General features: G+C 46.6%; 3 protein-coding genes across 3 annotated transcripts; 2 read left to right on the top strand and 1 right to left on the bottom strand.

Moving 5' to 3' along the window:
- Nucleotides 1–1767: 1767 nt before the first annotated feature.
- On the top strand, nt 1768–3135 carry N7473_013221 (ankyrin repeat domain-containing protein; the record flags this gene model as incomplete). The annotated part of the gene is made up of 1 exon (XM_057159160.1): nt 1768–3135. The coding sequence occupies one exon, from the start codon at nt 1768–1770 to the stop codon at nt 3133–3135; it is 1368 nt and encodes a 455-aa protein (XP_057002210.1).
- Nucleotides 3136–7400: 4265 nt separating this feature from the next.
- Nucleotides 7401–8573, top strand: N7473_013220 (uncharacterized protein; the record flags this gene model as incomplete). The annotated part of the gene is made up of 3 exons (XM_057159159.1): nt 7401–7417; nt 7469–7848; nt 7948–8573. The coding sequence occupies 3 exons, from the start codon at nt 7401–7403 to the stop codon at nt 8571–8573; spliced, it is 1023 nt and encodes a 340-aa protein (XP_057002209.1).
- A 532-nt stretch (nt 8574–9105) lies between these two features.
- Nucleotides 9106–9867, bottom strand: N7473_013219 (uncharacterized protein; the record flags this gene model as incomplete). Its single annotated transcript, XM_057159158.1, has 1 exon — nt 9106–9867. The coding sequence occupies one exon, from the start codon at nt 9865–9867 to the stop codon at nt 9106–9108; it is 762 nt and encodes a 253-aa protein (XP_057002208.1).
- Between the last annotated feature and the right edge of the window lie 1176 nt (nt 9868–11043).

Below are 11043 nucleotides of genomic sequence, written 5' to 3'. Positions count from 1 at the left end.
ATGCTAGAGAGAATGTCACTGCCAGGCATGTGGATGCAATGCTGTGAGTGCCAAGACTTGCCCGGGCACCATACTCTCCTTAAATTTGGTTGACCTCTTCTGTATAGGAGCTATAGAAGCTGATTACCCAAGAGGTCGCCACAGTCAACAGTACAGTTGTGATTTATGTCTGGTCAGCGTTAATACGGTTACTGGAATAGGAGAAAGCTTACCACAGAGAACACCAGAAGAAAACCACCGACTTTGGAGAAAAAGACGCGATTGATACTCGCAGCCAAAGTCAAGAATGCTGTGACGAAGCCCGAAGTGTACAGGCAGATGATTGCATAGGAGTGATGTACATTTCCGGAAAGGAAGCTCTGTTTGCCATTTCCTAACCATGCAGCCAATTTGGCGGCGTAAGTAGAGAATGTCGCCCACAGACTGAATGAAAATGAAATTTCGGGATTTGTACAGCGCGATATCGTACCATTTTGGCCTTCACAATAACCCAGAAGGCCAATGTGGTAGTAAGCGGGCAATTCCCCCTTTACGTCTGTGAGTAGCGTATCGAGATAGCTCCGTCTTGGTCTAGCTACATGATCTAAGAAGGCAGTCTCGTGCTGCTTACCGCTTTCCGCATCTCCTACCTGTACCGTGACTGTTGTATGGTCTTTATGAGTCAATTCCTGTGAACCGCGGGTATGAAGAGTGCTTATCTGTGCAAAATCGGACAGGTCAACCTATAGATCTCAGTCAGCGTTATTCTATTCGGTGTTGCGTAGGCGGCTCCTTATCACCTTCATGAAGTACAGATTAAAAGGAGAGAATGGCGATGTGCATCCAACAAATACGATGGTCAAGCAGATCAGTGTAGCTACAGAAAACAGAACTGCAATGATAGAGACCATCTGGTCAAGTGTGGCTTTTGGGCATGACCCCATGATACCAGACTTAGTCAGAGTGATCGAAGTACGAAGGAGACTGCAAGCAAAGCATGAGAATATGTAGAATGAGAAGGGGCCGTTCCCGTCCGAGTCTCGTTGTGGTCAATGGAGCAAAACAGAATTCTGTCAACACCCCCTAAATTTTGACTAGTTGTGACGAAGCACTGGACAGGAAGTTGATAGTCATAACTGGACCGTTAGAGAAATAAAATTTCTATTCGTAGCGGCTGATTATTTTAGTTTTTTGTTTCTTTTTTCTTTCCCCATTTCCCACGCGAACGTCTTGAACTCTGAGTAGCTTTCAAGGTGTATATGAATATTTCCCGTTTATTAGGTTTGAGAATCTAAGATCTATATCAAAGTACAGAAACTGGTCCGACTTGATGCGGCCTCATCAGCCCGGTCTTTCGGATAGGCTTACACAATCCAGACATTATGGTCGAATTTTAAATCCTTCAATTCAGTCAAGTCGGATTTTTCCTTTGATGGAAGCATTGCAATCCAAGAATGCAAAATTACACCAAAGTGAATCGGTGGACCGTGGCGCATCTCATAGAGAGATTTTACTCCGTCAAGTCAGCGAAGACGGTATCGTGGCGTCCGTTATAGCATTCCATTTCGGGAACAACAAAGTGGTCTTTCCACCCCGATTCACATAATGCCCTATGCCAAATATGAATAGGGTGTAAATTACATGGCCCCCATAGACAATGTAATGATAAGAATGCTACGGAATTAGGAAGAGAAATGAACTGACGACCTCTTGCTAGCTGCTCAGATTCTACAATTCTGCAGATAGCAAAAGAAGAGCGTGTCCAAAGCCTCGAGATAGAGCAAGAAAATGTCTCTGCTCAGTGTGCCTTCCGAATTACTCCTTCTCATTGCAGATTTTCTGGATGCCGAGAAAGATATTAACTCACTGGCGAAAGCCAACTACTATACTTATTCTCTACTGAATCCGTACTTATATCGACGCAATTTGCTGAATTCTGGAAGTTCGGCTCTATTATGGGCAGCCCTACAGGGTAGCGAGGCGACGGCTCAAAAATGTGTTTCGGAAAGGGCAGATGTTAATGTGATCGATAGCGACGGCAGAACACCGTTGTCTTGCGCTGCCGTGAATGGCCACGAGGGGGTAGTTAGGCTGTTACTAGCGACTGGGAGGGTGGATGCCGACACAAAGGACGACTTCAACATCACCCCGTTGTCTCGCGCTGCCGGGAATGGCCACGAGGGGGTAGTGAGGCTGTTACTAGCGACTGGGAGGGTGGATGTCGATGTAAAGGATGGCATTAACATCACACCGTTATCAGAAGCTGCATTCGGTGGCCATGAAGGGGTGGTGAGCCTATTAATAGCGACTGGGAGGGTGGATATCGACTCAAAGGACTCGGAAGGTTGCAGTCCGTTATCTCGCGCTGCCCGGAATGGTCACGAGGGAGTGGTGAGGCTATTACTAGCGACTGGGAGGGTGGATCTTGACTCAAAGGACTCTGAAGGTTGCAGTCCGTTATCTCGCGCTGCCCGGAATGGTCACGAGGGAGTGGTGAAGCTGTTACTAGCGACTGGGAGGGTGGATGTCGACTCAAAGGACTTGCAAGGTTGCAGTCCGTTGTCTCGTGCTGCCAGGAATGGCCACGAGGGAGTGGTGAAGCTGTTACTAGCGACTGGGAGGGTGGGTATCGACTCTAGAAACTCCTGCGGTCGCACGCCGTTATCAGAAGCTGCGTCCGGTGAACACGAAGGGGTGGTGAGGCTGTTGCTAGCAACCGCAAAGGCAGATGTTAACTCCAGAGATTCTGACGATAACACTCCATTGTTATGGGCCGCTTTATACGGCAATGAGGGGGTGGTGAAGCTGTTGCTAGCGACTGGGAGGGTGGATGCCGACACAAAGGACGACTTCAACATCACCCCGTTGTCTCGCGCTGCCAGGAATGGCCACGAGGGAGTGGTGAGGCTGTTGCTTGCGACCGGAAAGGTGGATGTCGACTCTAGAGACTCCTGCGGTCGCACGCCGTTGTTATGGGCCGCTCGGAAGGGTCATGTGGGCGTGGTAAAGCTGTTGCTAGCGACTGGACGGGTGGATGTCAACTTAACGGGCTCATGGTTGACGCCGTCGCCAGTGGCCACCTTGTCGGGCCACGAGGCGCTAACGAAGCTGTTGCTTGCGACTAAGCGGGAGGGAGGACCCGCAAGACAGTTGTGAACAAAAGTGATCTGGTTGACTTAGGTACTGTTCCGGACACCGCTGTACGCGGTCGTTTGAACCTGCATTTTAAACAAGATACCAAGGTATAATAGCTTCGTGAGATCCGAGATTGGGCCAAGCTATGCTCGTCATCGGCTTCATCGTCATAGAGTAATCAAGTTGTCCACTCGTTTTGTATATTACCGTACGAATCCGAAACACCTTTTAGATACCGTTATAGCCATATCTGGATTAGAGCATCATATGATTAGGGGGTTGAATAGTATCTCTGTGTTTCTGGATATGGAAGGCATTAATGGTTGGTACTGTACACTTGTTTATGGATTCAGGTGGTGATTATGATTTCTTCTGATCTTAGTAAAAAGATTGAAAGGACAATAAAGTTAAAATTCCCCAGACGCAGCTGTTATGTCGATGCCATTCTTGCCTCGAAATCCAACAAAATATACTTCATGTTGCTGGACCATCGTCACTATTGCGCCAGATGTACTGACTGCAATGCAAAGGGATTACTGAAAGGCCCGACCGAAGAAATATGCAAGATAGTTGAAGTTTGGTTTCACAGATGAATGATCTTCTGGGGGAGTAAAGATTACTGTATTTGACCTAGAGACTAGTCAACCGCCGTATCGCACGACAGAAATACCAAGCTGGTGATGTACAGTAGTTAGATCGAATAAAGCAAAGTAACATTCATCAGCTCCAATACTTTAACACAATGCCAATGACGACAAATAAGCCCAAACTCGGTTTCTGAACTTGTGCTCGTCGCACCTCCCACAAAGACTGCCTTGTTCATTTCCATGATTCCTCCCCATATATATTTGGGGTGAGGTTAATGGCACTACATGAACGTTACTCGCACTACAAACTAGGCCCTTTCCGGTTAACGTCCGCCCCACCAGCAAAAGGTACATTTAAGACCTACAGAAATATCGCTGTCTTTATGTGTAGTCATATTCCTCTGGTTCTTATGATAAATAGCCATAATAATTATCGAATAATAGGTAAACATATAGTGACGTGCTCGAAGTAGATACTGACCCTAAGAGCGACCGCAAAAAAGGGCTTATTATTCATAGAAATATCTAGACAGAAGCCTTGGTAGACCGTAGGTTTTTTTAGGTTCGGATGTACCTTTTTGGTGGTGAAAAGTTGCCAAGGCGGGTACTGACCCAAAAAGGTTTAGTATGTAGTGCGAGTAACGTTCATGTAGTGCCATTAACCTGACCCTATATTTGACCCTGGTTAATTGGAGCTTTGGTAAGGCCACGTCTCGAAGGGACTCGCGATTTGAGGTAGATCACAGACAAAGCCGACTAAGTAGTGGCAGTGTCTATTTCGGTGATTTCAGTGATTTCAACTTCGTAGCAGACCGCTATATAATGGCGAACATGTAGAGGGCATCACCAGATATTAGTGTGAAAATTTGTCTAAATAAACTACACAGACGACCTCGTAGGTGTATTGGTTAATCATGAAGTAACGTGCGTCCCACCGCAACCGTGTCCCCTCGTAACCGCTTGGGATTGAGGTACTTTGGAAGACAATGCCAGCAAAGTCAACCAACGGGTGGCAGATCATGAAGCTCAATTTGAACAAAAAATTTAATATCTTCATTATAGCGTGTTCAAGTTTCACCTAAAATTACGTTGATCTGTTGGCATATTTCATCGCAAATAGACTTCTGTTGCTAACAAGGTTTCTGTGGCAAATTGTTGTGCTAAGCTTCCATGGTCCCTAACCAGTCGTTGTTTACGAAATTAAGGTTATAGTTCTTGGTAATCGGATACCTCCGATTAACAATTGTAGAAATTATATACTCTACACACTGTCCACATCTGAAAGAATTTCATTGTTTGTTCGCACGAAAAAGTCTTAAGGTACATGGCTGCTTATGAAGGATGGTTTTTGTACAGCCCATTACATACAAAGCGTACTGAGCATGTAATGTAAGGAATTCTAATTTTAGAGATTCCTGCCCACATGCCTCTCGGGTCAATCGTGTTGCCCACCTCCAGAGCCAGTTTTACTTTTTCCTGTCACACCCAAACACTCTGAATCCGATAAACGAGCACAACGACCCAGCAACAACTGTGCTCGCCCTAAACGAACGGTCTGACCAGCCCAAAAATTACTCAGCCCTATCGAAGTCTAGCGGTATTCCAAGCTCTACGTTACGCGATCGTGACCATGGTAGGATTTCCAAAAAGGAGCGAGCTGTGGAACAGCAATACCTTACTCCGCAGGAAGAAAAGTCATCGCTGGAATACGTTCTTAGGTTATCGAAGAATGGTTACCCCCTCCCGGTCAAATTCTTACGTGCTCTGGCGTGGGAGATCGCCCGCCGACGCTCATCACAGATGCCAATCCCGGTCGCCAATGAAGACACTCGCCCACCAGGGAAGAACTGGCCACAAGCATTTTACACCCGTCACCCAGAGCTGACATCGAGGACACTAAAGCAATAGATTGGAAGAGACATGATCACAACATCTACGACAAGGTGCAGGATTGGTTTCGCGTCATCAAGACGGAGCTGGACAATCCGGCGATCCTCGCTGAGAATGTTTATGACATGGACGAGACAGGCGTCCTCCTGAGCGTTTTGGGTGCTCTCAAGGTGTTAGTTGGGCGGGAGGAGATGTGTAAATATCGCGGTGCTGCTGTAAAACGGAAAATGGTTACTGCCGTTGAGTGCCTGTCGGCAGATGGTAGGTCTCTGAATCCCCTGGTCGTTTGGCCTGCTTCTACCCACCGTAGTAATTGGACCACTTATCCCACTCCCGGATGGCATTTCGCCTGTTCAAAGAACGGATACACAGACAGCTCCATCAACCTGTACTGGATCCAGCATGTCTTTGACCCTCAAACCAAAGCTCGTGCTGGTAAGCGGCCGCGCCTTTTGATCAACGACGGGTTTGCTACGCATGAGTCCCTCGAGGTCTTGAAGTTTTGTCTAGCAAATAACATCATTCCCTGCCGACTTCCTTCGCATACTTCGCATAAGCTTCAGCCATGTGATGTGGGCGTGTTCAGTGCACTGAAGACTGCCTATCGGGAACAAGTAGAGCTCTTCTATCGGGGTGGAGCTAATGCTGTGCGGTTGGAGCATTTCACTTCCCTTTATAGCCGGGCGCGAAACTCCGCCATAACGCCCCGTAACATCAACGCGGGCTGGTCTAAAACTGTATCATTTCCTTGGAACCCTGACCTGGTATTGAAGGACATTCAGCCGCCGCCAGGAGCCAGTGGCTCCAACAGGGGGAATATTGCTAAGGTAGCCCATTACCCTGCCAGTGCAGAGCTGCTCCAAAAACCACAAACACCCATCACGGCTGACGGTCTACAATCACTGGGTCGTAAGGTGCAAAAAGAAGCTCGTGGGTGGGACGAGGATTCTAAGTTTCTCGTCAACCGTCTTGCTCACGCTGCGGAGAAGGCATTTGCGGACTGTGCACTTCTTTGTAATGACGATGAGCGACTGTTGGCACAGAATAATGAAAAACGAAGTCGAACATCGAAACCAGCACGCAAGGTGGGCAATGCTAAAGTCATGAGCTACGAGGATATAATTGAGGCCCAGCGCAACCTTGAGGCAAGAAAGGCCTCTCAGGCTGGAAAGCGCAAGACCAATTCCAGCAGTGGGCGCAGACCAAAAAGGTCTTGCAGTGATGATGTACGAAGGGCTGAAGATGAAATACAAAGCTGGGGCTTTCAAGAGTACTGCTCGGTTATTAGCTTTTGACAGGCCGCGTTTATTTTGCTATTCTTAGATTGCGATTGACTACGCACTACATATTCCAAACAGTCAAAGAAATTACAGGGCATATTTGGCATTTCCAATGATCATTCACCCGTGTAATTATATGTACTTAGGTAGTCGCACTCAAGTTTCGGTACGCATTGTATAACCCTTACGGCTTTACATGATCAAACGAATGGGAAATATACCAGTAAGATCGGTCAGTATCTTTAACCATGGAGTGCTTGCGGCCGAAGTTCTGACTGGGCTCTGAATTAGAGGGAAAATAGCAATAAGACTCAACGTTTGTTGATGGATTTTCCTGTCTCAAGCGCCAAGCGACACTAGTATGTATTGGGCATTACCATGTGATTTAGAGAATGGTAATGGATGCCTATCTTACAAGGGCTGATTGTATTTTTGTCGATCCGTTCCCCGCTTCTTCTTTCACTGAGGGGCCATCCTCTTTCTACTGAGCCTAGGCTCAAGCGGTTTCGTAACCACCAAGTCGAGAAAGATGGCAAAAAAAGAAAGGTTGGAGTGAGATTTTCCCGTCAGTGAACCACTGCATATTAACAAACATAGATCAAGCAGATCGGCAAAGTATCGACTCTTCCTCGTCGCCTCTCGCACCGACCTACTTGGACCCTCTCAGCCCATGGACGTTCCCCCAAGTCAGGGATGGAACGAGACGGGATTTAATACTCGACGTGTGCAGCCAGGACTTTGCAGCTTGCCTGATTTTCGATACCATGTCGCAGCAGCGCTCATACCTGCATTCGTTTGGGACGATCCGCGGCTAAACTTCCTACAAAAGTTCAAGAAAGCTCATTTTTTTGAACACTTTGGGAAGATCGAAAATCAAATCAGTAACAACAGATGGGACGAAGTTGACATTAAGAGGATCGTGGCGATTGAAGAAACCGGATGGACGAACCAGGAATTGAATGATGTTACAAATCAATGTGAGTTTTTTCGTTTCAAAACTCTCCAACGAGGAAACATAGCCTAGAAGCTATGATCCTGAAATTTGTTTATACTGTAGAGGTATTAACACGGTACAGTCAACGTCATCCTTTGGAACTGTTGGCAGAATGACTGGCCGCGTCAAAAGAAGCCCTATTACAACCCACTGTGGTGGAACTGCCATGACGTCGCAATGCTTTTCATTCATCTTCTTGATATATCTGGGGCCTCGGACAAAAAGCTTCCCCGTATCTATCACCTGCTATGTCGCCGGAGACGCGATCTCCAAATCACAATCGAATCTCATATGCTCGCACCGTCCACTATAGCGAGTTCATTACAATCTGCCATTCATATACTTTCAGATTTAGGTCAAGTCACAGGTATCTTGGGTGCTGGTGCTGGCGTCGGGGCCGCCAGTCTTACTGTTAGCGCTGGTGGCATCGGTTTTGAAGCAGCAGGTGGCGCACTGGTTGCGACAAACCCTTTGCTGGCTGGCATTTGTGCTTTGGGACTGACGGGATTTTTGGCAATCAAGTTATACTCCATCATAAACCAGAAAGCTTCGTTGAAGATGCGAGCCAAAATAATGGCCTGCGTTGAAGAGAAGCTACCTAGGTTGAAGGAAGCCAATCAATGGGTTGAGTCAGGCTTGACGGATTCTGAGGATACTCTGACGGAAGGGTTCAAGTTGTTTCAACAATGGCTTGCAACAGATGTATGACATGTAAATAATACCAAAAGGCCAAACTACTTACAGTATACGGTAGTGGATGCAGTTCCTATTGGCGGGTCAAAGGCCTCTCAGGCTGGAAAGCGCAAGACCAATTCCAGCAGTGGGCGCAGACCAAAAAGGTCTTGCAGTGATGATGTACGAAGGGCTGAAGATGAAATACAAAGCTGGGGCTTCAAGGAGTACTGTTCAGTTATTAGTTTTTGATATGTCGTGTCTTTTCGGCTTTTGCAAGTTAGGTTACTTTTAAATGTATGCCCTACGAATTTCTAATATTGTGCCGAGAATGCTCTTGGACGCTTGTGGGTATTTCCATAGATCATCAATTCACAAAACAAATTGACAACCAAGGGGGAAGGTTTCAGAGCAAGCCTACACAGTATTTGAAGAGTTGCTAGTGGACTCCGATGTGAAACAGGCTAAAAAAAATCGGAGATATAACAATGATTTTCAAAGGTTCTCGCTAAACAACTCTGCAAAAGAAGGGCTCATGTGGTTCTTTCATAAACCATGACCGTAGTCGTTAGATACAGTACGGGAATAGCAAACTGCTGATAAATCCTGGGAGTCCTAGGAGGTGACCGGGAATAGGGTAAGGCGGGATCGCAGGACGCGCAGCCCCGCTTTCTGCCAAAAGCTCCCTGAGCTGTGTGGCTTTTTCCGCATCACTAATGGCATCAAGGGCAGCCTTTCCAAGCACGGTGAGCTTGCAAAAATTGTCTTCGGCCCGACTCTTCCACAATCTCGTTGTTTCTTCTTGCTCATCCAATCTCCGCAGCAGTAGTTGTAACCGCTGCTGGAACTCCGAGAAGTCCTGAAGGAGCCGTGCATGATCGGGGATGCTTTGACCATGAGTAAACCTCGATTTAGAAGCCTCAGGCTTCATGTCGGGAAAAGTGCCTCTCGCAGATGGGTTGGCGGTTGGCCTGAGACTTGGATTTTCCTTATTGCCGATCTTACCGAGTTCACTGCCGAGTACCCTTTGATTTATCTTCTCGGTCGAGCTCTCTTCATGTGGAGAGGTATCGCTGGTAAAAGCTGGGTGTGCTTCGGTAGGTTCTGAGCCAGTGCTGGCCTGCACGCGTTGCTGCATACAGACGAAAACGTCCCACCAAAACTTTTCGTGTTGCATAACCTGCTTTTTGAAAGATTCCGCATCGCGAAGAACTAAATCCGTAGATTCAGGTAGGAGTGGGTGCTCTCCTGTCACATAGTCAAGCGCATTGATCAGTGTGCCCTCGGGCGGATTCCTGGACGTTTCTAAGGAAGTGGTCGGCAAAGGCATGATTGATCAGCATAGAATATTTTTGTTACAACCGAGAGTCCAGTAGCAACACATGAAGACGTACAATTTTTAAATAACAACGACGAGCGCGATGGCTATCCAGGGCTCACATTCCGGTATCATTCCACGTTAGTCGCGTATTCTGGAATGTAAGATGCTTTTAACATATTTCCTTAGATGATGAGAAAGCCGGATACAACCGTTTGATACCTTCTCACGGATAAAAAAGAAATTAATAGGAGTATATGCCTGCTATAGCTTACGTTTGGACGAACAAGCGCCAATAGGTGACATCAATCAGTGACAACGTAAATGTAACAGTATACGTGTATGTATGACGTTATTTACCCTGATCGCTCGCAAACGTTATGTAAATAGCACAAAGATGAGTGCGATTAATGCACCAAGCCGTAGGCCCGCCAGGGAACCCAAATTTGTTGACCCATCTTCCCTAATATCTAATTGCTCCCAGTCCCTAATGACCCTCTCAATATACTCACCTGCGCCACTCAGTTTCAGGATGACGACAATCGCACGATGGATATCCAGGAGCCGGGAGGATGGAGGATCTATCATGGGGGTTGGGCTTTATGTGAGATCACGAGAGACTGGATCTGTAGAATGCTCGCTATACCCGTACACCTGTCAGCTTGGCTGGATAATAAGGCTCCTATCGAGTTTTACAGTGATCTTGCACTGTCATGAATTGGTGTCTTCTACCAGGTTGCGGCGATTCAGGATGTTCGGTGTGTGAATAAGACTGCCAGATTCCTAATGATATCATTTTGGGACTAAGACCAGCAAAGCACGTGACTAGAGGAAGGTCAAATTTGGACTTCGGTTTTTTACAGGACAGATTATTTACAGGACAGTGTGTATTGTAATTTTACATATCACATTAAGTAAGCAAATAATGTATCCTCGTAGTTTCACGAATGACCATATGAATGGTTTTTTCAAATATAACACGTAAGGAGAAGACTAAGTTCTTCGTAGACTTTGTTATAATTTGTCTATCTACTAAGGAATAGCTTCTTATTCTTCCAAAGGATACGTGGTTGTGAGCCTTGTTGGGTTTGGCCGAATTGCAGGAGATATCTCAAAGCAGACGGTAGCAATTCTCGCAATGAATATACACAAAACCCGACGTAATTTAGGGTCAAAATGAACTATATC

The sequence above is a fragment of the Penicillium subrubescens genome, assembly GCF_028828155.1.
Source record: "Penicillium subrubescens strain IBT 31985 chromosome Unknown utg000013l_segment0_segment0, whole genome shotgun sequence".
Taxonomy (NCBI): Eukaryota; Fungi; Ascomycota; class Eurotiomycetes; order Eurotiales; family Aspergillaceae; genus Penicillium; species Penicillium subrubescens.
The sequence above is the reverse complement of the archived record's forward strand: the minus strand, read 5'-3'. Positions and strand labels throughout refer to the sequence as shown.